The sequence below is a fragment of the Cololabis saira genome, chromosome 1, assembly GCF_033807715.1.
Source record: "Cololabis saira isolate AMF1-May2022 chromosome 1, fColSai1.1, whole genome shotgun sequence".
NCBI classification, from domain to species: Eukaryota; Metazoa; Chordata; class Actinopteri; order Beloniformes; family Belonidae; genus Cololabis; species Cololabis saira.
The window spans coordinates 34072704-34099124 of NC_084587.1; the positions used below are offsets into that span (position 1 = coordinate 34072704).

At 38.9% G+C, this 26421-nt stretch overlaps 3 protein-coding genes across 8 annotated transcripts in view; all 3 read left to right on the forward strand.

The window, feature by feature from the left end:
- The window catches only part of LOC133443784 (complement C3-like), a 35278-nt gene extending 27079 nt beyond the window's left edge, over positions 1–8199 (forward strand). Inside the window, exons 31-43 of one of the 6 annotated variants that reach the window (XM_061721020.1) lie at positions 469–546; positions 641–796; positions 2405–2467; positions 2608–2689; positions 2798–2846; positions 3938–4028; positions 4123–4212; positions 4291–4408; positions 4583–4672; positions 5728–5820; positions 5909–5992; positions 6545–6689; positions 6798–8199. In XM_061721020.1, coding sequence (XP_061577004.1) covers positions 469–546; positions 641–796; positions 2405–2467; positions 2608–2689; positions 2798–2846; positions 3938–4028; positions 4123–4212; positions 4291–4408; positions 4583–4672; positions 5728–5820; positions 5909–5992; positions 6545–6689; positions 6798–6882 — 1224 coding nt within the window. In that variant the 3' untranslated portion in view covers positions 6883–8199. Of the gene's footprint in view, positions 1–468; positions 547–640; positions 797–2404; positions 2468–2607; positions 2690–2797; positions 2847–3937; positions 4029–4122; positions 4213–4290; positions 4409–4582; positions 4673–5727; positions 5821–5908; positions 5993–6544; positions 6690–6790 lie in introns of those variants that run through there. The other 5 variants (XM_061721010.1, XM_061721028.1, XM_061721038.1 and 2 more) reach the window with 5 other exon arrangements.
- A 3532-nt stretch (positions 8200–11731) lies between these two features.
- asf1bb (anti-silencing function 1Bb histone chaperone) lies at positions 11732–18496 on the forward strand. The gene is made up of 4 exons (XM_061721067.1): positions 11732–12076; positions 13906–14021; positions 14756–14932; positions 17404–18496. Exons 1-4 carry the CDS (start codon positions 11968–11970, stop codon positions 17599–17601), a joined length of 600 nt encoding a protein of 199 aa, XP_061577051.1. The 5' UTR covers positions 11732–11967; the 3' UTR covers positions 17602–18496.
- A 2839-nt stretch (positions 18497–21335) lies between these two features.
- Positions 21336–26421, forward strand: part of LOC133443811 (cAMP-dependent protein kinase catalytic subunit alpha) — a 35200-nt gene continuing 30114 nt past the window's right edge. Inside the window, exons 1-2 of the mRNA XM_061721079.1 lie at positions 21336–21998; positions 25313–25374. Coding sequence (XP_061577063.1) covers positions 21953–21998; positions 25313–25374 — 108 coding nt within the window. The 5' untranslated portion in view covers positions 21336–21952. The remainder of the gene's footprint in view (positions 21999–25312; positions 25375–26421) is intronic.

Consider the following 26421-nt stretch of genomic DNA (forward strand, 5'->3'; position numbering starts at 1 on the left):
GTGGTGGGCCTACAGGAAGGCGGGCCCACGTCACCGTTTCGGGCTGAGCCCGGCCGGGTCCCACGGGCAAAGACCCGGCCACCAGGCGCTCGCCAACGAGCCCCAACCCCAGGCCTGGCTCCAGGGCGGGGCCCCGGTGACGCCGATCCGGGCGACGTAACTGTCCTTGTTCTTGTATTATCCATGATTGGCTTTGTGAACCGCTGTTAGTCTGGCCCGTCACCCAGGACCTGTTTGCCATGGGAGACCCTACCAGGGGCATAAGTGCCCCCGACAACATAGCTCCTAGGATCACTCGGTCACACAAACCCCTCCACCACAGTAAGGTGGCGGTTCAAGGAATAATGTGTAGATGATATTAACCTCTGACAGCCTGTCATCACATGTTTTGTTTGAGTTATTTTTTTTAAACATGGAAATTTAATGAAGCATAAGTAATGGAAACCCCTCTGTTTTTGGTTAACAAAGGCCTTTAAGGAAGCTGCACCTGTTGTCAGGTGGTTGAATAAGCAGCAGAGAGAGCAAGGAAGCTATGGATCCACTCAGGTAAGCAGATATCTCCTGTGGACCCTGTACTGATGCATTAGGCCAAAGTACTGTCGATCGTCAGGACTGACATATTGATAGTTTTCCTCCTCAGGCCACCCTGACAGTTTACCAGGCTGTGGCAGAGTACTGGACCAGTGACAAAGATGCAGACTATAATCTGAACGTGGATATCTTGTTGCCGGGCAGATCAAAACCAGACAAGTACAACATAAACAGGGAAAACCACTACGCTACAAGAACATCTAAAGTGAGAGTATGGAGCTAGAACAGTCTCATAATTCACAAATGCACAGGACAAGTTTTACAAATGCACGGACCGATTTGCAAATACACACACCGTTTCACACGTGCACAGGACAAGTTTTACAAATGCACAGACCGATTTGCAAATACACACACAGTTTCACACGTGCACAGAACAATTCACACGTGCGTAGGACAAGATACACAAATGTATTTTTGATGCACACACAAATATAACCTGATTTACACATGTTTTTTTGTCTGTGAGCTGCGCTGGATTTGTGTGTGAGTTTTGAGACTCTCCTGACGTGACAAGATCCACACGTAGGTTTTTTTTAACACGGAAGGATCTGCAACCAATCAGATTAAAGGGGCGGATACACCTGCTGTTTGAGCTGCGTTAGCGCTGGTTTGTCGGGCTGATCAACCAGAGCCGTCAGGAGACTGCACTCCAAGTCCTGCCGATGCAGCAACTGATGATGAAAAACAGCGGAGATTTTTATATATTTGCTCCGTTTGGTTTCACGAAGTATTACTGTCCCGCTGATTCAGCTCAGAACCAGACAGACAGCAGAGAGCTGCTGCGCTGCCTGGCGGGGACGAGCAGCGGCAGGTGGAGCAGCAGCGCATGTCAGGAGATTAATTTACCCAAATATCTGGAGTAACGTCGGTATCAGTCGACTGATAACCGAAGAACCTCAGCTCAGATGTTTGATGATCGGTGGACTAAACCCCGACCAGCATCATCACGGCTGCATCTTCCCATGCACGACTCTATCTGCACCGGGACTGTGTTGATCTGCCACCGCTGTTTTGACACACGTTTGTCTCTGTGTGGTGGCGATGTCACATCATAAATGTGAGGATAACAGCTGCTTGTTTCTGACCTCCGTGTCTGGTCCCTGGTCAGCTGGTCTGACCGGGACCAGCGCCACCCACGGCCAGAGCCAGAACGAGACTGCAGCAATATTCACCCCCGTCAACAGGCTTGTTCTCCTGAAAGACACCTCAAATATATATATATCTCCGCTGTTTCTCATCAGCTGCTGCATCGGCAGGACTTGGAGTGCAGTCTCCTGACGGCTCTGGTTGATCAGCCCGACAAACCAGCGCTAACGCAGCTCAAACAGCAGGTGTATCCGCCCCTTTAATCTGATTGGTTGCAGATCCTTCCGTGTTAAAAAAAACCTACGTGTGGATCTTGTCACGTCAGGAGAGTCTCAAAACTCACACACAAATCCAGCGCAGCTCACAGACAAAAAAACATGTGTAAATCAGGTTATATTTGTGTGTGCATCAAAAATACATTTGTGTATCTTGTCCTACGCACGTGTGAATTGTTCTGTGCACGTGTGAAACTGTGTGTGTATTTGCAAATCGGTCTGTGCATTTGTAAAACTTGTCCTGTGCACGTGTGAAACGGTGTGTGTATTTGCAAATCGGTCCGTGCATTTGTAAAACTTGTCCTGTGCATTTGTGAATTATGAGACTGTTCTAGCTCCATATGAGAGCACATGCACATTCACAGGCTAACACTCATTATTGTCAGTCACGGTGCTTCCTGCATGTTTGTTTTATCTGCGTGTGTGTGTCCTCATTTTAATCTACAAAGGTCAATGACATAAACCAGGATGTTCAGGTGACAGCCACAGGACCAGGAGGAGCAACAGTGACCGTAAGTAAAATGCAATATTTATATATCTGTCTTTTTTGTCATCTGCCTACCCCTTTTTTAGCTGCACCTGAATACTCTGAAGGATGACTGAATGCTTCTTGATTACAAACTAACTTTAAATATAATTAAATCTGTCATAGATGGTGTCACTGTATTACACTTTACCTAAAGAAAAGGACAGTGACTGTCAGAAATTTAACTTGTCGGTGCAGCTTATCCCAGGTTTGTGGACCTTATCTTTCTATTGTGCTGTACGTCCTATTTATAGGTTTTTCTTTTATATATATATAAAATGATATTGTAAGCCACTCTTTTGTTGCACATTTTTAGAGAAGATTGGTGAAGATGAAAAGATATACAAGCTGCACATAGAGGTTTTGTAAGTACAGCATATATATACACACACACACACACACACACAGACACACACACACACACACACACACACACACACACACACACACACACACACACACACACACACACACACACACACACACACACCTTTCTAATCATGGTGTTTGTTTGTAGTCCTTTTCACCCTATACCCCAGGTCGGTGGGTAACAGTTGAACGACTCTAAATCACCCCTGAACTCATCACCGAGCTTGAATGAAAACTGAAAAACCGCATCAATAACCTGCATTTTTATATGCAAGGATTGCATATTTTTAGTTTGATGGTAACTGAAAGGGTACAATCTCTCACCAAGACCAGTGTCTTACACGGAGGTTTGAAGTGTGATCTGTATGTCCATGTTCACACCTCCAACTAGATAGATGTTTCACGCTCTGCATTTTCATTTATTTTTTTCACAGTCTGAACAGGTTGCTTTGATTTAGCTCAAATATGATTTTAAATAGTTAAAACAATAAATGTGGCTTTATAAAGTCATTTATTTATTTTTTAACAGACTTGAACAGATGCAGTCCTCACCATTTAAATCCACTTGGCAAAAACATTCGCCATCCTCTCTGTTGCAGACGTGCGCATGCGCGCGGTGCTCTCCTCGAGTTCGGTCTCTCACAGAAGGAGTGTTAATACCACTCATGGCTTAACACTGCTGCAAAATTTCTAAGGATCCCTCTAAGAGCATTGACCACATATTGATATTAGCCTCCTTTCCTCATGTAGCAATACAGAGCAATGAAGTAAACTACAGAATGCTCTAAAAGATATTAGTTTACTTTAAGTCTTAACCGTGTAGGCTTAAACTCCCGTGGACTCAAGCCTACGGTAGAGAATCATCGATTAGCTGGTCCACTTTCTGCCACTGTTTCTAAAAGAGACATTTGGTTCACAAGGTAGCTGGATTTAGGCTGAACGGTCGACCCTCTGGCCTGCTCTGTCTCAGTATAACGTATAAAGAACATAGCAGTTTATAGCTGCACAGTTTCACAGGATTTATCTATTCAACGTTTCACAAAGGGGTCTTGTATGTTTTTAATTATTATTTTGATGTTGTGTGCAGATATAAGGACAGATATCACGATGCAACCATGTCAGCCTTGGATATTGCCTTGCTAACGGGCTTCACTGCTAATACAAAAGACCTCAACCTAGTAAGATGTTCACTGGATTCATGTTTATCCGTAGTAAACGTGTTGTTAGACTCAGATATTTACAGCATGGATGAATGTGTCTGTGTATGTTTAGTTGTCTAAAGGGCAGGCGCGCACAATTGCAAAATATAAGGAAAACAACAGCGAGACAGAGAGAAGCTCACTCGTCATCTACCTGGACAAGGTACAGTAGGATATCGCAGTATTTTCTGTCTGTCCACGTAGCTCACTCGTTCATCCTTTCCTTTGCACCTCTCCGCAGGTCTCACACACACAACCTGAGCAGATCACTTTTAGGATACATCAGAAGTTGAAAGTGGGTGTATTACAACCAGCTGCTGTGTCTGTCTATGAGTTCAACAGTCATCAAGAGAGCAATGGTATGTCTGACAGATACTGTACTTGTAAAAAAAACATTTATCCTTGCCATAACAATACTAGTGGAATACTCTTCTCTACCAAGGTGTCCAGGTGAAGAAAGAAATGTTTTTACATGTTCAAAAGTACCACAGTTCTGCAGCTGAGTTAAAAAAAAACTTTATCTTACAATGCAGAGTCACATTGTGTGAAATTCTACCATCCAGAGAGGACAGGCGGACAACTACTGCGTCTCTGCAGAGATGATGAATGCACTTGCGCTGAAGGTAAACGCGTGATGATGGGACTGTGGAATATTGCTACTAGAAGGTCAAAGCGGATCAGACCAGGGCAAAGCGCAATTATGTAAACCCATTTTTAAAAGTTGGGACATTACGTAAATGTAAATAAAATAAATAAAAACAGAATTGAAATTGATTGTCACATGCTGGAAACCTGTCATGTATTCAGATGAATCTGTGTTCCAGATCTTTAATTTATGTACTTTTTGGAAAAAGAAATGTACATTGTGTGCTCCCAACAGATATGAGAATCACCGCCCAGGCTGCTCACAGCTACACATGGTGTCAGTGACTTTGTGGAAGATCTTTGACACTTCTGTGATGGCAGTATTAATGCAGAAAAGTAGATTTTAGAGCATCTTCTGCTGCCTTCAAGATGACATTTTTGAGGGCCTTCATTAGTTTTTCAACAAGACAACACAAACCCTATTCAGCACACTTTACAAAGGCTTTGCTGAGGAATGAGAAGTTTACTGAGCTCGTCTACCTGCGGGTCTGACCCGTCTCAAACAGAGAACGTGTGGCGGATTAGCTCACTTTATGTCAATTAGGTCACCTAAGCTTTGTTTGTGGAGTGAATCGTTCAAAATATCAACGGAAACACTTAACTGTTTGGTATGTCCACTGCCAGAAGTCCATTTAAGCGTTTCAAGAAGGAACAGCAATATTATAAAGTGCTAAAAGCTTTATTGTCCCAACTTGGAATGTGTTGTAGGTCGAATACAAAAATTGATGTACGGTAAATTAAACTAAGTTGAAAACCTGAAATATGTTCAATTCCTGTTGTCTGCAAAGAAATAAAAGTGAAAACATAAGAATTGTAAATTTATTTTTAATCTCATTTTCCATTATAGCAGTTGTTTTCTGAACACTGTTGCATAATATAAAACACTAGGCTTCCGTCAGTGTCAGGAGGAGAAATAAAGTCCAGTAGAAAGTAAAATCTTTCAGGTTGCAGCAGTTTTTTTTTTTTTTTTTTTTAAGGCAGCATTGGATTTTACATGATTAATTAGGTCTGTGTGTCTACTGTGTGCTTCCAGAGAACTGCAGCATGCAGAAGAAAGGCAACATTGACAATGGTGATCGCACAGCTAAGATCTGTGAGACCCAAGTGAACAGCAGAACAGATTTTGGTAAGTGTTAATGCAAATGTATTTTTTGCAGAAAAACTGTTTGAGTACAAGTAAGTGAACTGATGATCTGCAACTTCTGTGTCCTCAGCGTACAAAGTAAGACTGAATGAGTTTACCGATGGTTTGTCCACTGACATTTACACTATGCAAGTACTCCATGCCATCAAAGAAGGTGGGTTTAATTAAAAACTGACAAACTGCCTCAATCCTTCTTAACTACTACTCTATTTGCATTAAGCTGGCATCCCAAAAGTGTTTTAAGTTAACAGAAAAGAAAAAAAAATTGTCAGCCTAAATAATGGCAGAGTAATCAAGCTCCCCTCCCCAAACAAATGCCACTCCACCAGGCAAAATCCATGTTCATATCAGTGAATGTAGAGATACAGTGATGCCCTTGTGTAACAGCAAGGACTATGACTTTGGTTGTCTATATGTGTAACCCTGCAATGGACTGGAGACCTGTCCAGGGGTGTAAATAGAGTAAATAAGTGTCCCTCTCTTCATCTCACTGTATCCAGGTTTACCAGGCCCTACGATTATTTATTTCATTTGTAGTAGGATAAAAATGTGTTATTACAATATGCTGGGGCATCACGACTCATCAATGCAGTGTTTCAGAGCGGATCAATGACACTTTCTATCAACTGGTTGACCTGTTGATATTTTAATGGGTAATTCTTACATATGGAAGCTTTAAGTATCTTCTTTCTCCATCTCCCCACAGGAAGTTCTGATGTTGGTCCCCAGGAAAAACAACGCATTTTTCTCAGTTACCGGCACTGCAGAGAAGCTTTAGCTCTCGCAACAGGCAAGACCTATCTCGTCATGGGGACGTCCAGGGATATTTTCACTGATGAAAATAGTCAATCGTAAGTTTGACGTGTCTTTTTCTCCTGTGTTTGCCATTTTTGTATGTTATTGATATTTAAACAATTTAACAATTTTTCCTTATTTTCCATCTTTACATCAGGTATCAGTATGTGCTTGGTGAGAGGACGTGGATCGAGTACTGGCCCACAGAGGCAGAGTGTAAAACCGCAAAATACAAACCTACTTGTGTAGGCATGGAGAAAATGGTCCAGCAGTTCACACTCCATGGTTGTCCACATTAGAGCTTCAGCAGTAGCAGCAAACATTAATTTTAGGGGGGAATATTAGGTAGAAAAAAAATCTGCGACTGAGTGCTTATATTCATGTCACATTATCACATTATGCTGCATTTGCTATCCCTCATAATTGGGTATAACTAAGGTGCATCACATCAATTTCACCAGATGCCCACCCCACAGGGGACAGGGGTGGAGTCAATCAAGCTGATTCCACCCATAAAAACAGCTGCTGTGAATGCAGCTGCAATAACATGTTAAAGAGGCAACTTTTGCATTATATCTCTGTGGTATTTTGTCCAACACATCACAAAGGTTTTATAAACTACGGAGCCCTTGAGGTGACATGGAAATTATTATTTTTATCTCGTGCGCACGACTTTTTATGTCGTGCGCACCACTTTTTATCTCGTGCGCACCACTTTTTATGTCGTGCGCACCACTTTTTATCTCGTGCGCACCACTTTTTATGTCGTGCGCACGACTTACTGAAAAGTCGTGCGCACGAGATAAAAAGAATCATCACTGTCTAATGTTCTGTCTAATGACAGAATTATCACTGTTTCAGCAGGTCTCTTAGGTTTATAATTCAGATTAATTTTCGTTTACATATAACATTGTTTGTAGTCATTTTAGTGCAATTTAAAGCTTATTTCTACAAATAAAATCAGCACTGTAGGCAGCGATCTTGGACCAGCGGCCACTCTGATTGGTCCAGCACGCTCACGTGACAATGTCAAAGCACTTTGTGACAACTCCGCCTCTGGAAATAGTTCCACTTTTAAAACGTCGTTTGTGAAGCCAGTTTCCCGAGATCGGACTTCGACGACTAGATAAATGCTTGGCATCAATAGCTGTATATGTTGAAGTGAGCGGATATGTCACTTTTGGGGGTTTCCTTTTGGCCTTCCTTCCTATTCAATCCAGTGTTCTGTTCTCACTGACTAAAAAGTCGTGCGCACGAGATAAAAAGTCGTGCGCACGACTTTTTATCTCGTGCGCACGACTTTTCAGTAAGTCGTGCGCACGAGATAAAAAGTGGTGCGCACGACATAAAAAGTCGTGCGCACGAGATAAAAATAATAATTTCCATGTCACCTCAAGGGCTCCGTAATAAACAGCTTTGGATGTTATGTAATAATTTTGTCAAAGGCAATAATATGTATCATTAAAGTACAGCTTGACTACATTATTTTGTAAGCCACAAAACAGAATTAAACATGAAATAAAGGAGGGTATTGCATCAAATTAATCGCATCAAATAAACTTAAACGATTCAAAAATGTTGTGTTTTCAGCTGTTTGTTTGAGTATTAAACAGGTTTTGATTGCATGACAGCAATAACTTATCAAAGTGTCTCAAGATAAAGTTGAAACCGCAACAAGATTTGAAAAAATTACAGACATAACCATAACACTAAAGAAAAAAAATCAAGTATTTGTATCGCATTTCGTACATCCTGCTATCAAGCTCTGACCCAAGTGTGTAGTCCAGGCAATTTTTTTCATGTTCCTTCAGTCATAATTCTCAGTAGGTAAGTAAATAAAATGTATTCATAAAGCAAATTTAAAACAGAGATATTACTGACCAAAGTGCTGTACATGATCATAATAATTAAATAAATAAAGAACATTCAGTGACAACAAATGAATCACAGATTTGACCTAAAAACACAGATACAAGAAATGACAGGATTAGGGGCCTGGCAAAGCTAGTGAATAGATGTGAGTCTTTAAGAGACTTAAAGGTGGAAATAGTGGGGGCAGAGGAACTGACTCCTCACTTGGTGGCTAGTATATCCCAACCCTGGACAGCTACTCCTGCTTGAGACAATCAGTGTCATTCAATTGGTCAGTAAGAAAATAATTACTGTATTTTTGTAAATGTTCTTGAATCCAAGACAGTCAGAATTTGCTGTCTTATACAAGAATCTAGAACCACCCAGTAATATCTGTATTTTATGAGTGTGATGACTTTCAACATTGAATTGAATTTTTTATTTTTTATTTAATTGAAATCTTTATTTCGAGCATACAAAAACAGAAAACAGAAAAAACAATTTCACAAAACAAAAAAAGAATACAAATAAACAGTCCATAAACAAAATCAAAGGGAAATAAACATCCATGCCCGAAAAGGAGTATGAAGAAGTAAAAACGTATTAGGTCCTACCCCTTATTTCTATTTCAATTTTTGCTTGAAAATAAAAATAAGAAGAAATAAAACAGCAAGCTTTACTTTATCAAAAAAAAATATATACCTGTTATTACCACAGCAATTATACATATACAACATATATATATATATATATATATATATATATATATATATATATATATATATATATATATATATATATATATATATATATATATATATATATATTATCTTAAACAATATAATAATTATTCTACATACTGGGCAGCACGGTGGCTTAGTGGTTAGCACTGTTGCCTCACAGCAGCATGGACATTGTTTCAGCTCCTTACTCAGACTGTTCCATAGCCTCACTCCACTGTTTGAAATGCAAAACTTTTTGTTTTGTATATTATTTGTGCAGTCCTTAACTCTGCAATTCAATGTCAACACAAGCAGGTAGGATCTTAATAAGAATCGTGGTTACACTTCATCATAGAACACAAAAGCATCTAATATGTTGTCAATAAAATCATTAATTATTCATATTAATTGTATTATTAAATTCAAATTAAATTCGAAAAAATACGTAATAATTCCCTAGTGGAAAATTAATAAAGGGACCAAAACCTGTTGCTTTTAAGGTTCCCTGAGCTCTATGTAGCCCACGTCTGAATATTTTGTCCTGCAGATTAATACATGAACACAAGGGGGCAGCAGCACAACACAACTACCTCAGATATCAACCACAGGGAAGAAGAAGAAGCAGCAGTTGACCTGCACATACTGAATGATGGCAAGAGAAAGATATCAGGGGATATAATAAAGGAAGTTAATAGTCGCCTGCAACAAGAATGGGGAGATTATTTACAAATATACACTGATGGGTCAAAGGACCCAGGGAGCGGGAAAGTGACATTTGGTGTTTTCATACCTGAATTAAGATTTAAAAAGGGATGTAGGATTTCAGATCACATGTCAGTATTCACAGCAGAAATGATGGCAGTATTATGGGCACTTAGGTGGGTTGAGGATAACAAACAAGGGTAATCAATTATATGCAGTGATTCGGCAGCAGTATTAACAACAATAAAAGAAACCAAATCCAAGTCTAGACCGTACTTACTGTCAGAAATCTTCCAGAGTTTGTACAGAATTCACAGAGCAGGGTGTGAGGTGGGTTTTCTTTGGGTCCCAGGCGCATATGGGTGTGGAGGGTAATGAGGTGGCAGATGAATTAGCAAAAAAGGCAGTACAGGAGGAAAGTATAGAACTCACTTTACAGTATGGATTGTCAGAATACACTGTAATCATAAATAAGTCAACAAAAGAAATGTGGCAGAGGGCATGGGGAACTGAAAAGAAAGGGAGGTCTTATTTTGCAATACAGAGCTCAGTGGAAAAAGGAAAATGCACTTTTAACTGTAAAATGAAAGATTCAGTTATTTCCAGGTTGAGGCTTGGGCATTGTGGGCTGAGGAGTGGGCTGGCTCTGATTGGGAAACACCCGGATGGTAAATGTGAGTGTGGAGGCAGAGAAACAGTGAGACACATCCTCATCCAGTGCAAGAATTACTTTCTACAAAGGAAAGCTGTTCAGAGACCTGGGAGCAGCTGGAGAAACTGTATTTAATCTGCGTAATCTACTCAACCTGGATAACTGGACTAAAATGAAGAAACTGTTGGATTATCTGCACAGTAGCCTATTGTACGACGGAGTATTAGGGCCAAACTAAGACAAAACATTTGTTGGAAATTACGATAATAAAGTCATAATATAATGAGAATAAAGTCGTAAAATTACGAGAATAAAGTCATAATGTTGGGAGAATAAAGTCGTAACAGAATAAAGTCATAATATTATGAGAATAAAGTCGTAATATTACGAGAATAAAGTCGTAACATTACGAGAATAAAGTCGTAATATTACGAGAATAAAGTCATAATGTTGCGAGAATAAAGTCGTAATATTATGAGAATAAAGTCGTAATATTACGAGAATAAAGTCGTAATATTACGAGAATAAAGTCATAATGTTGCGAGAATAAAGTCGTAATATTATGAGAATAAAGTCGTAATATTACGAGAATAAAGTGGTAATTTATGAGAATAAAGTCGTAATTTTACAAGAATAAAGTGGTAATTTATGAGAATAAATTGGTAATTTATGAAAATAAAGTCGTAATATTACAAGAATAAAGTGTTAATTTATGAGAACTAACAGGAAGAGCATCTTCTCCCTGTGTTAAAATGAGGAATCTTGTGAAGTTATATTTATATATTTATAATATATTTAATATTAGGCCTACGACTTTATTCTCGTAATATAACGACTTTATTCTCAAAATATTACGACTTCATTCTCGTAATATTACAACTTTATTCTCGTAATATTACGACTTTATTCTCACAACATTATGACTTTATTTTGGTAATTTTACGACTTTATTCTCATATTATTATGACTTTATTTTGGTAATTTTACGACTTTATTCTCATATTATTATGACTTTATTTTCATAATTTCCATTTATTTTTTTGTCCTAGTTTGGCCCTAATACTCCGTCGTAGTATTGGACTATATAGGAAAATATAATAAACTGACAGAGACTTGAATAATGATCAGTAGAGGGCAGCAATACGCCGTTGATGCGTCTAGTCTGCTTAACCCAAAGAAGAAGCAGCAGCAGCAAGTGACGCACTTCCTCCTCCAGCTCCACAGTTGCAGGTTTATGTGGGACTTGTGAGCGAAAGCAGCATTTAAACTCTGCACTTCAACCGGCGGGTACAGCTCGGCAGCCTCACGTCGTGTGAGCCAGCATCTAAACACAGCAACGACAGTAAAGGTCGCAGCGAGTCGCAGAACTAACACAAGTCTTAATTGGCTTAATAGGATATTTGTGCCATGGCCAAGGTACAAGTGTTAAATGTTGCAGTTCTGGACAACCCAAGCCCTTTTGGAAACCCGTTTCAGTTCGAGATCACGTTTGAGTGCATGGAGGATTTACCAGAAGGTAGGTTTTGTAAACATATATTGTAGACTGACAGTTAAAGTAGAAGCATCTCAGCGCTCGACACTTTCTGCTTAAGTGTGAGATTCACTGAGTGTGTGTTGTGGTGCTGCGTGTATTTAAACTGTTTTATGCTTTTTGCTCAGCAATACAGCGCTGTTATGTTAAGATGTTGTGTTTTAATTGTTCTGCTATATTTCATCTGACAAATTGTTAAGAAATTGGCGCGGGCGCGTTTGTGATGGAAGGACCGCCCCCAGCGTGCAGCGATTGGTCCAGACGCTTGTCACGTGGTGTTTTTCTGAGACGCTGATTGGTTGATTACGTTACGTTTGTGTCGGAACAAGCAAGCTTAACGAGTTGCCGCGAACCAGAGGGAGAGGGAAGTAGTCACATATCAAGTATCAATACTTGACAGAGGTGTCAAAAGTATTCACATTCATTACTCAGGTAGAAGTATAGATACTAGAGTTTAAAAATACTCCTGTTGAAGTATCAACTCAAGTTTTTTACTCAAGTAAAAGTATAAAAGTGCTGGTTTCAAAACTACTTAAAGTATAAAAGTAAAAGTAATGTAAGGGGGAAAAAAGCCATTAAGGACAAAAGCCATTGAAAATGAATGCATCTTAGTATAATGCAAATATATAAAAGAACCATATATGTGTACTATTGAGCATTAACATGTGTTTCAGAGAGCAGAAGATATGATTACTAGTTGCCTATAAGTATTGTAATGGTGCAAAAAGTCAAACTTCAGAGGCATGTTATCATTTATCCTAACCTTTATTGGAATGTACATCCAAGTTTAGTTGCAGGAATCTGAGGGAACGGATGTAAGAACAAAACTGGACAAGAACATCTGAAACAACCACAACCAAATTCACTCTATCCGGATGGCGCAATTTAACTGGATAGTTTTTTTTTAAAGGCCGAAATGAAATAGAATAACAAGGATGTTTTTAAAATGTAAGGAGTAAACAGTAAAAAGTCGTCTGAAAAATAATTACTCCAGTGAAGTATAGATAACCAAAATCTCTACTTAAGTAAGGTAACGAAGTATTTGTACTTTGTTACTTGACACCTCTGATACTTGAATTCATGTATTGAATAACATCAACCTTATGTTAATGGGTGCATTGGTGCTTAATCGATTAATAAACAGGCTTTTATTAATTTTCTGAGACTTGTTTCTTTTTTGATTCTTTTAACTGCTGTCCAGTGAAAGTTACATACTGATTACACAGTACGTCCCATGAGGCTGGAGTCCAAAACCTTGTTGCTTCGCTTACATTGAGCCAAAACCTGAAGTACATATAAATGAATCGTCGTCAGTCAGTTATGTAATTTACTGGATATAAAGTACCATCGTCTATTATTCAAATGAGGTATGTTACCTCCAATCATGTAAACGTTTTTATTTTACTTCATTTTTCATTTCTAGCCTGAGACTACATTTCCTGACTGGTGGGCCATGTTTACCCAATACCCAGTCACCCAAGAACCATCCTTAATGCCACAAATTGAGATATACTTTCAATTTTCAATTTTCAATAGTTTTCCGATAGTTTATTAAATCAACAATTAAATTTAAAAAATACATCTAAACTTAATATATTCCCTATATGTCTTGGATTAGTTTTGAAAGCTTCTGTAATCTGCAGATATTGGCAACCAAGAACCAATATTGTAATTAATGAAAGCCTTTTGAAGGAAAAAAGAAGAAAGGCCACTTGCTCGGATATCTTTGAGCTTTGTACTGAAGTTAACTGACATTTTTTGCAAAAATGAGGTGTATACTTGAAGAAAAGTCTAACAGTTGTCTTTTCTTTCAGATCTGGAGTGGAAAATCATCTATGTGGGTTCAGCTGAGAGTGAGGAGTACGACCAGGTTCTCGATTCAGTTTTAGTGGGCCCAGTACCAGCTGGCAGACACATGTTTGTGTTTCAGGTGAATTATCTTACAGTCTATTTTACGATGTAAAATAGACACCAAGGCTTAAAAGAGTACCTTTTTTTTTTTTCTTAAATATTAAAATGCCTGTTTCAGTTTAATTTGTTTCTTGTTTCCAAGTACCATCGGACTGCTGTCCCACTTGTGTCTTGCGACAGCTATGTTTTGCTTTACAACACTGTCGCCCAACAGAAATGATTAAACTAGCTCAGTGAACAACACTGCAAAGACAACAAATGGGCCTTTTCCACTAATACATACTCTGTTTGGCTCCACTTGACTCTACAAAGACAAAAAAGACCAAACAAGAGTGACCAAACAATAGTACATATTGAACAGGAGGTGAAGCTGAGAGACCCAGAGCTCCCTCCTCCAGCTCCTACAGGAGGACATTAAGGTTTTTGAAGGCCAGCAGAAAAATATAATCTCTCCAGCATGTCCCAAGTCTGCTTTGACACTTTTCCCTGTTGCTGAAACACTTGCTCATAGTACTGTACCAAACTATAAACTATTTTCTTATTTAATAACTAGCACTGTCATACAAGTAATATTAAAAGTTGACATGATTTCTTGAAGGTGTTTTTTTTTTTCAGATATTTGTCCTTTCTGAAAAGTAAAATATCCATTTGTTTTTCCTTTGTTTGATCATCATACTCTATTTTGCAGTGTGTTGCGGTGTATTTTTAACATCTTTTTTTTGTTTGTTTGTTTTGTTTCTTCAATCCCATTAGGCTGATGCTCCTAACACGGGGCTGATTCCAGAGAGTGATGCTGTAGGAGTGACAGTCGTCCTTATAACCTGCACCTATCGGGGACAAGAGTTCATCCGCATCGGGTACTATGTCAACAATGAATACACAGAGCCTGAACTTCGAGAAAATCCACCTCTAAAACCAGACTATGCTCAGGTAACAAAAATGGAAATACAGAGGTGTGTGTGAGAGACTGTGTGTGTGTGAGAGGGATAGCATGAGGTGAAAATGGTTGGGACATTAAGTGAAACATATGGCTCACATCTAGATGCACAAAGTCTTCTGCTGCCCCCTGGTGCACTGATATCATAGTCATGTGCAAAACTATCTTTTGATCTTATTTATTTCCTTTCTTTATTTAAAAATCTTGTGTGTATTGTGAGAAACAACATAAAAAAATAATCTGATTGAAATGGGTCTCAGTGTTGTACAAATACAACCTCAGGTGAACAACATAACTTGAATCACGGCAACATTATTAAACAAAAAAGGAACAAAACAATTACATGGCAACAGTATTATGATCCAGTAGAGAAAAATCTAAAAAAAAAAATATCTGTCTGCTAGATTTCAGATCATTCATGAGATCATTCAAGAAATGTTTTATCACGCAAAGCAACACACCAAACAAACAAGGAAAAGCTGATAAACCTATAAAGATTTTCTGCAGGTGTAGCAAAGTTCTGCATCTTTAATACGCCGCTGCTTCAGTATTACTCCGCATTTACTCTGTTATAATTGATAGCACAGATGTAAGCCCTCAGCAGGACCGTCATTTATTTTGGACAATGAGGTTCAGAAAACCTTGGTGTTGAAGCATGTAGTTTAACAAATTCTTTGAATTTCCCTTAATGGCAAATTATTATTTTTTCCCTGCTGCCTATGTGACACTTTGAAACCCAAACATCAAATAATTGCAAAGTTGTTTTTAGTTTTACTGACTAGAGCCTTTTTGGATATTTCTGTATCTGTTACTACTAGGGGTGTAACGATACACTAATCTCACAATACGATATTGAGATCACGATTACGATATTATAGCAGTATTTTTTTAACAACCTTGAATGAGGAACATATGACTGGAAAAAATGGTCTTTTATTTGAAAGACACAAAATACATAATACTGTACGTTTGCCCTATTCTTACAGTTTGTATTGCTTTATAACTGTTTTAAAGAGAAAGCCAAGCCAACCATTTTCCACAAACTGAACTAAAAGTAAATGTCAGGTTTGCATCTTCAGTTTCATACAAGTAAAAATATTTAGCCACAAACTGAATAGTTTCTCTCATGTATGATTTGACTTTTTTCTTTTCTAAATTTAAATAAAAAATAAAAGTAAATGCATACAATTTTACATCATAAAAAATATTGATTCATGCTCACCTTATAAGTGTAAGAGGAGATTTATTTTTGTTAAGAAGGTTATTTTGGTAATTCAGGGTTCATTATTTTATAAATATATTCTTTATGTTCTGATGTAAATCAGGGACTATGATTACACTAGTCAGTTTATCTGTAGTGATTAGTCTGTTTTAGATTGGGCGGAGTGATACGCCACAGTACGGCACTAGGTGCTGTGTTGATGCTCTAAAATCCTACACTGTTGAGCGGACAGTAAAGTACACTGGAACTCAGCAGAAGTTGTCCCGTGTTTATCCTACTCACCACCCGAAAAAGGTTTAATTTAATAAGGTAAGGCTAAACTCTACACCAGACTTAAAAGTTCAGAGCTCAAAACCCCGCTAGAGTCCCGTGATCGGGACCGCAAAACGGTACTAGTTTCTTCTGAGCCGAGTAAGATTTTGGTCCGCGGGTCGAGGCGCAGTCGGCACCCGTGGTCGGATGCGCCGTTCTAGTCAACACAATAGATTGATATTAATACATATCGCGATAGTTTGTCACCTCCACGACACGTATCGTGACGTTTTTGTATCGCGAAATTTCGTGGCACGATATATTGTTACACCCCTAGTTAGTACGGTGTTGCTGCAGGCAGTACAGGATGAAGATATGAGGTAAAAGGTGGACAAGTCGCTCTAAAATTAATGTATAATTTCAAAGCAGCATTAACTGTTGTCAAAAAGGTGTGTGTGTGATTTTCTTTGATATTACCACCAAGATGTATTGTAGCCCTGATGTATAGTTTATGAAATAACTAAACCTGTGCAATAAGGTTCATGGTTACAAAAAGTCTGATAATATATTTGTTTGAAAGGATTTTCATTCACCAAGTCTGTGAAAAGAGAAACTAACTAAAAAATGGGCTTGACTATCCTCCATCATTATGTACGGTACAAGGAAGAAACAGTTCCTTTTATTTTGAATTGTTATGACAGACATTTGATCAGGAAACTTCTTTTTCGAAGAGAAAATTCAGAATCAGTTGTAACATCTGAGTTGTGCTCACTTTGTCGACCCAACAGGCCTGTCAGTTTAGGAACAGTTTTTTTTTCTTCCTTCTGCACCTTTATTTAGGACTTAAACTAACAGTCATCATGGTCAGAAATTTTTTTTTTTTTCTGCAAATATTTTGATCATCTTAATTGCAAATAATCCATTAGGCTACAAAGAAAAGAAAATCCATCCAAAAATCTAACATTTCTTTTATTCACTTCATCATTGTAGCTCCAGAGAAATATTTTGGCCTCCAACCCCCGTGTCACCCGCTTCCATATCAACTGGGACGGCTCTGCAGACAAGGTGGAGGATAGTGAGAATGTGGACCCGTCCCCCAACATCAGTGGCATGCTCCCTCCGTCCTGCTTACCAGGAAAGATGCCACCTCTTGGACTGATGCCGGACAACTCTATGGACTGCATGTAAGAGTCATGAAGTTCATATAATGGACAAGGAGCTCTTCTTATCTATATACTCATCCACATCTCAACCACACATTTGGACAGAACCCATGGATACACCTGTATGGGATGTGGACATTTAACAGGACGCTCTGATGCAGCAGCACTGACATTTCCAAATGGCATGCAAAAAAATAAGACCGGTCTGGCTGAAATCATTACCTTTGGTACCTCTCTTGTATGTTATTTTCCTCACAAAGTCATAAATTCACAGGCTGAACTGTCTGAATATATATTTTACTGTCAAGCAGTGGTGGAGAAAGTTTGGGTCATCAGAATTTGGGATTGGTGGATCTTTTGACTGGTTCACGCCATCCTTCCAGCCCTAAGACGTTTAGGTCATACTCATGCCCATTTCATGTTGTTCATTTTGCTCTCTTTAGCACAGTTGCGTTGTCTCATCTAATGCCTGACTTTATAAGCAGATCTTGGGTTGTGGTAGTGTTCACGACCCTCTTTCAAGAATCTTTATTCAATGTTATCTCGACAGTTAAGGCGGAGTACAACCGTGCAGCTGCAAGTTGAATTTTAAAAGATAGATTTTATCCCAGAGATTATCCACATTATTTGCGAAACGTACTTATTTGAGCAGGTGCCAATCAACATACTCTCCTTTCTTTCTTCATTTTTTGTTTAATATACAAGTAAAATTCCCAATACATGAAGGTGAAAGAGAAAAAAGCATGCCATCTTGCTGTCTGGTTGTGTGGGTGATGTCTTACTGTACATAATGTGTTCCAAGCGCTTATTGTGTTTTCAAAAGTCTGAAGGCATATTTTCATTTTGTACTTAACTATATATTCTGTGCCTCAGTATTTGTAACAATGATGGGAATAATAAAGTTGGTTTTGTTAAACTTGCGATGTTTACGGGTAATCACTGTATCTTGCAGCTGTTTTCCACCTCAAATAGTGAACAAAATAACACGCTAACAGCAGTGATATGTGTGTGTTGGCACATGCACATCAGCCCACTCTTTGCCCTCCCCTCTCTGACTCCTTTTTCTTTTCTCCACTTTCATTCATAAAATGCTGCAGCATAACTCCACCATTTTCACTCTAGCCTCATGTTGCTAGGCAACTGCAGCACAAAAGGGAGGGGGCTGTGTCTGCTCTCACCCATTTTATCTGGACTGAGGGACTGACTCCCCATCTATCCATCTGTTACCTTTGTCTGCTTCTCACGTGTGCACTGTTTAGCACGCTGCACAGTGCCTGAGATTTGTGCATAATACTCTTGTTTAGCTGGAAAATTGATAAACGGCATTAAATGTCGTCAGTTAAGAGGCTGTAGCAATGCTCAAATCATTAGTCATTTATTAGATAAAAGCTCTAAATATTTGCTATTTGTAGGTTATGACATTTTTATGGCTTTTGTTTCATATCGCTGTTTGTTTGAAACCAAACACTGTTTCCTACATTTTTGTGATGAAATCTAACATCAAATATGATTAATCCAATAGTAAAATCTTGATCCAGATGTGAAAGAAAAATGTCTTAACCTGGCATCACCACCCACAACAAGTGCTTTAGTCATTTTTCAGAACTGATGAAAGTGTGACATAAATGTAGGACTACTTATGTAACAACGGGATTGGGAATTTGTTTTTAGGTTCCTTTTACATAATTATGAAGGTGGCTGCAGAGCCCTAATGTATAGTGTTGAGATGTCATATTTATGGAATACGGTATTACTCATACCTTTTATGTTTAAGAAAAATAGAAATACTGAAATTACAATTGCAATCAAAATGATATTCAGATGCCACGCTGAGGGAAATTGTGGCGTTCGATGTTCCTGACAAAGGTCTTGGTCAGCTGCTTGACTCAGTGATCCAGATGTGTAGCTGAAGTGTTCTCATTGACGGTCTGGTTTTACATTTTTCTTCCCTCTTAACACCTGTTGTCAAAAAAAAATACCCACTTTCATTCATTTCCTCAGATAAATGTCTGCAAATGTTTCCAAGTACTGCTTTCCAGACCGCGCCGCGCGTGCGTTACATTCTGACCAACATTTATAAAAATAGCTCGCTGTTGACGTCACTTCGACAAACGTGTATCAGTCGCTCGGCAGTGAAGGGGGAATCAGGGGGGACTAGTGTCAATCACTACTGACGACCAATAGGCATCCTCGCACCGAGACTCCCACGGTCCGTCCGCAGCAAGCCAATGGTGGGCAGAAACCACGGAGTGTGGGCGCGTACGTTGTCGGGAGGAAAATAATCGATGACGTTCCTCTCGCTTTGTCTGGGGCGCTCGGAGCATAGACATATTTACGATGACGCCCCATCCAGCGCTGAGCCGTACGTCAACGACGCCGCCATGTTGGATGTGGCAAGACTGCGCTGTAAACTAATACAAGTAAATGGACTTATTTTCATAAAGCGCCTTTCTACAAAGAAATGTACGTTTTACGTCTCATTTATTCATTCACACACGCACTAATATACTTGGGAAACAGTTAGGCACCAAATATAATATATTTAATTTTCTCAGATGACAGAAATAACTTTATGTGGGATCAACTTTATTGATCCCACATAAGAGTAATTCATGTTATATCAGCTATAGAGAACAAGGTAGTGCCGAAAAACAATATATATCCCCCCTCACAAAAATAAGAATGTTATTTGTTGTCTGAAAAATGGTTCAAATGTTATTTTCTTTTTCTGAAAAATGGTTCAAATGTTATTTTATTGTCTGAAAAATGGTTCAAATGTTATTTTGTTATTTGAAAAATTTTAAATTAGTTTTGTTGATGTGAAAATATGTTTCTCTATTTTTCTTATTTTTGTTAGGGGGGGTATTGTTTTTCGGCACTACCTTGTTCTCTATAGCTGATATAACATGAATTACTCCAATTGTGGGATCAATAAAGTTTTGCCATCTGAGAAAATTAAATATATATTTGGTGCCTAACTTTTTCCCAAGTATATTAGTGCGTGTGTGAATGAATACATTTCTTGTAGAAAGGCGCTTTATGAAAATAAGTCAATTTACTTGTATTAGTTGTATCTGTTACTACTAGGGGTGTAACGATACACTAATCTCACAATACGGTACGATACACGATATTGAGGTTACGATAACGCTAAGATATTAAAGCAGTATTTTTTTAACAACCTTGAATGAGGAACATATGACTGGAAAAATGGTCTTTTATTTGAAAGACACAAAATACAAAACAATACTGTACGTTTGCCCTATTGTTACAGTTTATAATGCTTTATAACTGTTTAAGTTTTAAAGAGAAAGCCAGGCCAACCATTTTCCACAAACTGAACTAAAAGTAAATGTCAGGTTTGCATTATGCATCTTCAGTTTCATACAAGTAAAAATATTTTGCCACAAACTGAATAGTTTCTCTCATGTATGATTTTACTTTTTTTCTTTTCTAAATTTAAATAAATAAATAAATAAATAAATAAAAGTAAATAAATACATTTTTATTAGTTTACAGCGCAGTCTTGCCACATCCAACATGGCGGCGACGTTGACGTATCGCAGCACCTCGATGGGGAGTCTACGTATATATGTCTATGGCTGCTGCTGTTGATGGGTTTCAAAGAGCAGCCAATCGGAGCAGCCCGTCTCTCACCGCCGTGAAGGGGGCGACCAATCACCAAACGAATCTGAGCTGTCACTCATGTGGAGTGGGCGGGGCCTCCTCTCGGCCGTAGTTCCGTCATCCCGCCCGTCTCCGGGGCGACGGGGTTGGGGGGGCGATGCTGCTTTGGGTGAATTCCAGTCGCAGTCGGACTCCGCCGGTGTTACATTTGTGAAGTTATCTTCTGGATATATTACGCTTTCACTTCACAATATTGAATCCCGGCTCCTGCTGTTGTTGTTTCTCCCCCCCCACCCCCCCCCTTTTTTTTTTTTTTTCTTTTTTTTCCGTTTTGCCTGGAAGAGGCGGGGAGCCGGGGAGCCGCGGGGTGGGGGGACCGTCGGCCGGGGCTGCGAGGAGGAGCAGGCGAGGAGGACCGTGTTCTTCTCGCTCAGGCCGGTCACCCCCAAGCTCAAAACCCCACCGGAGACACCCCCGACACCCGACCCCCCTGGTGGATCCAGTCCCCGGGTCGTGGGGGAGCGTGAACCCGCTTATAACCAACCCGCCTCGCCTTGCTCGCCTCGCCGCGGCGCCGCATTAGCAGCTGTCACGGGCTATTACGGAGCAGCCAGTCCTCGGAGTTAATGCCGCACACTGCTGGGGTCGGGACACATCGCTCGGATCCAGTCGAGGTTTAGACTGGCTTGAGGAGGCTGCAGGCAGGGCGGCCAGAACAGCCCCGGATCGCCCGCTGACAGGTCGTCATCATGGGCAACGCGCCCACGGCCAGGAAGGGCAGCGAGATGGAAAGCGGTGGGTACCGTCGTGTAGTGCAACATCCCTCCCGACCAGCACCTGCTCCCTCCCCGCCTCCCAGCAGGCTGGGGTGGCTCCACACACCAACCCATCCAGAGGCCTTTTCTTCATAATCCACCAAGATCTACTAATCCACTCGTTAATTCCTCGTTAAACCTGAATTAGGGCTGGGCGATATATCGAGATTTTAATATATATCGATATATTTTCAAACGCGATATGGCACGAGACAATATCGTTTATATCGATTTAAATTTTTTATTTTTTTAAATTTTTTTTATGATTTTGATATAGCTTATTTTGTGACAAATTGACTTGAATGTTTTATTTGAGATTTGCACAACTGTCAACCTCAGTGGAAAAGTCTGCCTGTTACTGTCTACATTGTATTAATTGCACAGTGTATTTTAATTTAATTGTTATGCAGGAAAGGGATATTTGTTTTATTCAAAAAGCATTTTTATTCTATATATGCAGGCAGTTTATTTTTATTTCATTTGTTTCATACATTTTGATATTGTGCAGACCTCTGTTAATAAAGGTACCTGTGTGACATTTGGCACGAGGCTTTGTATTAAAACTGACTGTTTTTTTAAGGGTTTGCCTCAGAAGAAAATTAAGCTAACAGAGATGCTATGCTATAATGCTTTGGGGGAAACCCCAATTATGTCACAGAAAAAATATCGATATATATCGAGTATCGCCATTCAGCTAGAAAATATCAAGATATGACTTTTGGTCCATATCGCCCAGCCCTAACCTGAATTATGGTTACGCGGTAAATCGACGCAGAGCCCTACCGCGTAGGCAGTACTCGAGTTGAGGGGGGATGAGAGGGGATGGCATCCCCCCCTGAAATAAAAACGGTCAAAATCATCCCCCCTTTCCATCCCTTATGTCATTTCATCAATGAATGTGGTTTTACTGCTATTTCAACATTTAGAGTCATCACCAGAAAAATAACACCAGAAAAATAACTTATTTGACAATTTTCACCTGTTTCAAGTAAATTTTCACTTGAAATAAGTCGAAAAATCTGCCAGGGACAAGATTTATCTTCTCATTACAAGCAATAAAATCTTGTTCCACTGGCAGATTTTGAAGTGAAAATTGTTGTTTTTTCCAGTGATGAGTCTTGTTTTAAGTGTAATGAGATTTTTTTTTACTAAAATTAGACATTTTAACTAGAAATAAGACAAATATTCTTGTTAAGATTTTGAGTTTTTGCAGTGATCCATTTTACTTATCCTGTGAAGGACCGAGTCATATTGATAAGTTCAGAAAACTGTTTTTAATTGTTGTGTTTTGATGTATTTGATATAAGCCCAGTGGATATTTAAAGCTTACAGAAGGCTGCATTTAACTGCTGCTATGTCATTCCTGCAGTATTTCTGCATGTGTTTTGGTCAGTGCTATTATTTGTAATATATTATATTATTTGTAATCAGCACAAATTATCTGTCCCCATATGATAAAAACTACCATCCCCCCTGATTTTTTTTTTACAACTCGAGTACTGGGCGTAGGGCTCTGCGTTGGTGTAACGCGGAACCATAAATCAGCCTTTAGTTGCCAGTGGACTGTGAGCCCTCGAAAGAGCCCGAATCACGCCGCAATATTATTTCAGTCCATGTGCATCATTCACAACTATGTTTAGTTTAGTTTAGTTTAGTTTATTTGTTTGCACATATTAAAAACAATACAAAAAATAGTGACAATACATGATTAGTGCAGTGCAGGTGAGAAAAAAGAAACCCAAGGTGGGCTTATGAAGGATTCTCACCAGAGATGAATACAAATAATAAGTAAACAAGGTAATCAAACTTTACAAAAGCAGCACAAGAAGAGAGAGAGAAAAAAAGAAAAGAAATGTAAATAAATGGCTAAATACATATAAATACACCATCAAATTTACAAATAAATGATTGCAATGTGCGTGTGTGGGTGCATGCGCATACTCCCGAGCATGCACACTAAGCTACATCTTAGAGATCGTATGAAAAGGGTTTATTTAAGAGACTGGCCCTCAATCTACGTTTGAAATTGCAGAGAGAAGATGAGGAGTTAGCAATAGTTATGTGTGAGTCCCATAATAAAGTACCTCTGACGTTTGTAATATCATTCTTGATGGGCAGATGGGTTTTTACTGCACACGTACTGTATGGACAGGGCGTTTTTGTAGCCCGGTGCTGATTCTCCTTGTCAAATATATTGTATGAGCATCAGAACAGCCGGGAACAGGAAGGTGCTGTAATCTTGACATCTGCGACTGCGCCTCCTCTTGTACTCGGATCTCTTGGCACTGGCACAATTAGATATGTGTCAGATATTTATTTCCCGAACACCCTGTGCCTGTTGCTCTGTGGAAGGAGATGGCATCGAGATCACTAGTAAAAGGGCTGTTGTGTGTGGTTGATCTACGTGTCTGATTTGGTCTTCTCTACTGTAAGTATTCATGATTCGGGTTGCACAGAAGGATGCATGTGCTGATGTCATCTGTGAGGGCAGTGATTTACTTTTGTTTTTAACCTACTACCTAAAGCACAAAAGGTAGTTCATTTTCACTTCTCATACTATAAATACATAAAAATAGGTATGCACATACACACTCAAGTGTAGCTTATATATTGCTTAAATTGAACAGATTTTGCAGTGGTTAAAATGTATTCAGCACTGTTATTATGTGTGATGGGATCTGAACTCTGGAGAAAAGTGGATTAAGTGCTAGCTGTTTGTCAGCCTGCATCAATTATTTTGCTTTCATGTGCCCTGAAAATTATTCAGTGTGTAGCAGGTAAGGAATCGGCACTACAGCCAATATCTGGACTTTTAAGTTTCAGAAAAAGCCCCTCACTCTTTTTTTGAGTGTGGGGGTAAAAAAAGACACCTAGATGATCTTAGGCACTAAACCTGAATTACTGCATCTGTATTTGTGGGGTGTAATTTGATAATTGTCACTCAAGGTATATTTTAATCTGTAGATTAGAATATGTACTCTTGGATTTAGATAGGTATGCTTTGAATGAACTTGACACTCATTTTCTTTTCATAGTTGGGTCTTGTCCTGATACCTCCAATACAACCCTGCATTCATTGCAAAATGAAGCCATGCCTTACATTGAAATAATTATATATAAAGTAAGGAGATAAAATGGGCCCTACTTTGGCCTGTGCTCACTGCATCTAACTCCAGAAAATATAGTTATATCAGTAGTAGGTTGTGGCTACTTTCATTCTCTTCACAAAAAACACCAAAGGTTTTAAGCCTTTTATTATGTAAACAATGATGTGTTTTTTTTTTCTTCCAACAGTCAAGGAATTTCTTGCTAAAGCCAAAGAGGACTTCCTCAAAAAGTGGGAGAATCCTGCACAGGTAAGTGTGAGCAAGTAAAATAGTTCAGCTGACTCCTTAGAAAGTTGATGTCAGTAAACAACTAATATAAGACAAACATTAACAACATCTTTATCTAAGTAGCCTTCATTAAAATCTTGTAATGCAGTGGCTGTTGTTTACATACAGTGGCAGTGTGGTACTGGAAGTTATATACTGTATATACGTGTGTATATATATATATATATATATATATATATATATATATATATATATATATACACACATGTGTTGTCCTCTCTGAGCTCAGTTCTGCAAGTTACCACTGGCACCAGTGTTACCTTCACCTTCCATGTTCTTTCTCTCTCCTCCTTCAACCCGTGGGATTTCTCCAACTTCTGCCGTTCCTTTTTGATGTTGCTGTTACATGAGATTGAACTTTCTATCTCTACTGTTTTACTCTGGAGTTTGTCTGCTGCCAAAATGTCCAGTTGGTTAGCATCACCAGTTTATCAATCTGGATTTGAGAGACCCACAGGGTTTTTGCTCTTTCGTTCTCCACCACTCTTGAGTTTATCTCCCATCCAGACTTTGTGATTTCCAACTAGGGCTGTTCGATTTTGCCCAAAAATAAAATCTCGATTTTTTTCTCTCAAAATCCGATTTACGATTACGATTATTTTGTGAATTGACAAAAGGCAAAGAAATGATTTCAAATATGCTGTTTTTTATTGAACATTTGCCCCATTGGGCTTTAAGTGCAAACTTTGCTCTTATTAAACTAAAAATGAATGAATAAAGTGCAAAACTCTGTAAAATAAGTTGAAAAAAAGTTTTAAAAAATATAATAAAATATAAAGTTTTATCTCTGAAAAAAAAAATCAGCAAATCAGCACTTGCAAACATACAGTAAGTTATATTTCCAATTAAATAAAACAAGACATTTTGTAATTAAACTAAACTGGGTCTTTGCATGCTAAATAATAATGCAACCCATGAAGGAGGTAGAGGTGTGTAATGTCAGTCACATTCCGGTGGCATGTTCCAACGCTCCCTCCTACACTAAAGAGCCTCTCCCATGGGGCACTT

Bases quoted from the DNA above. Each gene is read 5' to 3' on its own strand.
- asf1bb (XM_061721067.1), top strand. From the start codon at position 11,968: ATGGCCAAGGTACAAGTGTTAAATGTTGCAGTTCTGGACAACCCAAGC. The intron at 12,077-13,905 runs GTAGGTTTTGTA...CTTTTCTTTCAG, and splicing joins CATGGAGGATTTACCAGAAG to ATCTGGAGTGGAAAATCATC. The intron at 14,022-14,755 runs GTGAATTATCTT...CAATCCCATTAG, and splicing joins GACACATGTTTGTGTTTCAG to GCTGATGCTCCTAACACGGG.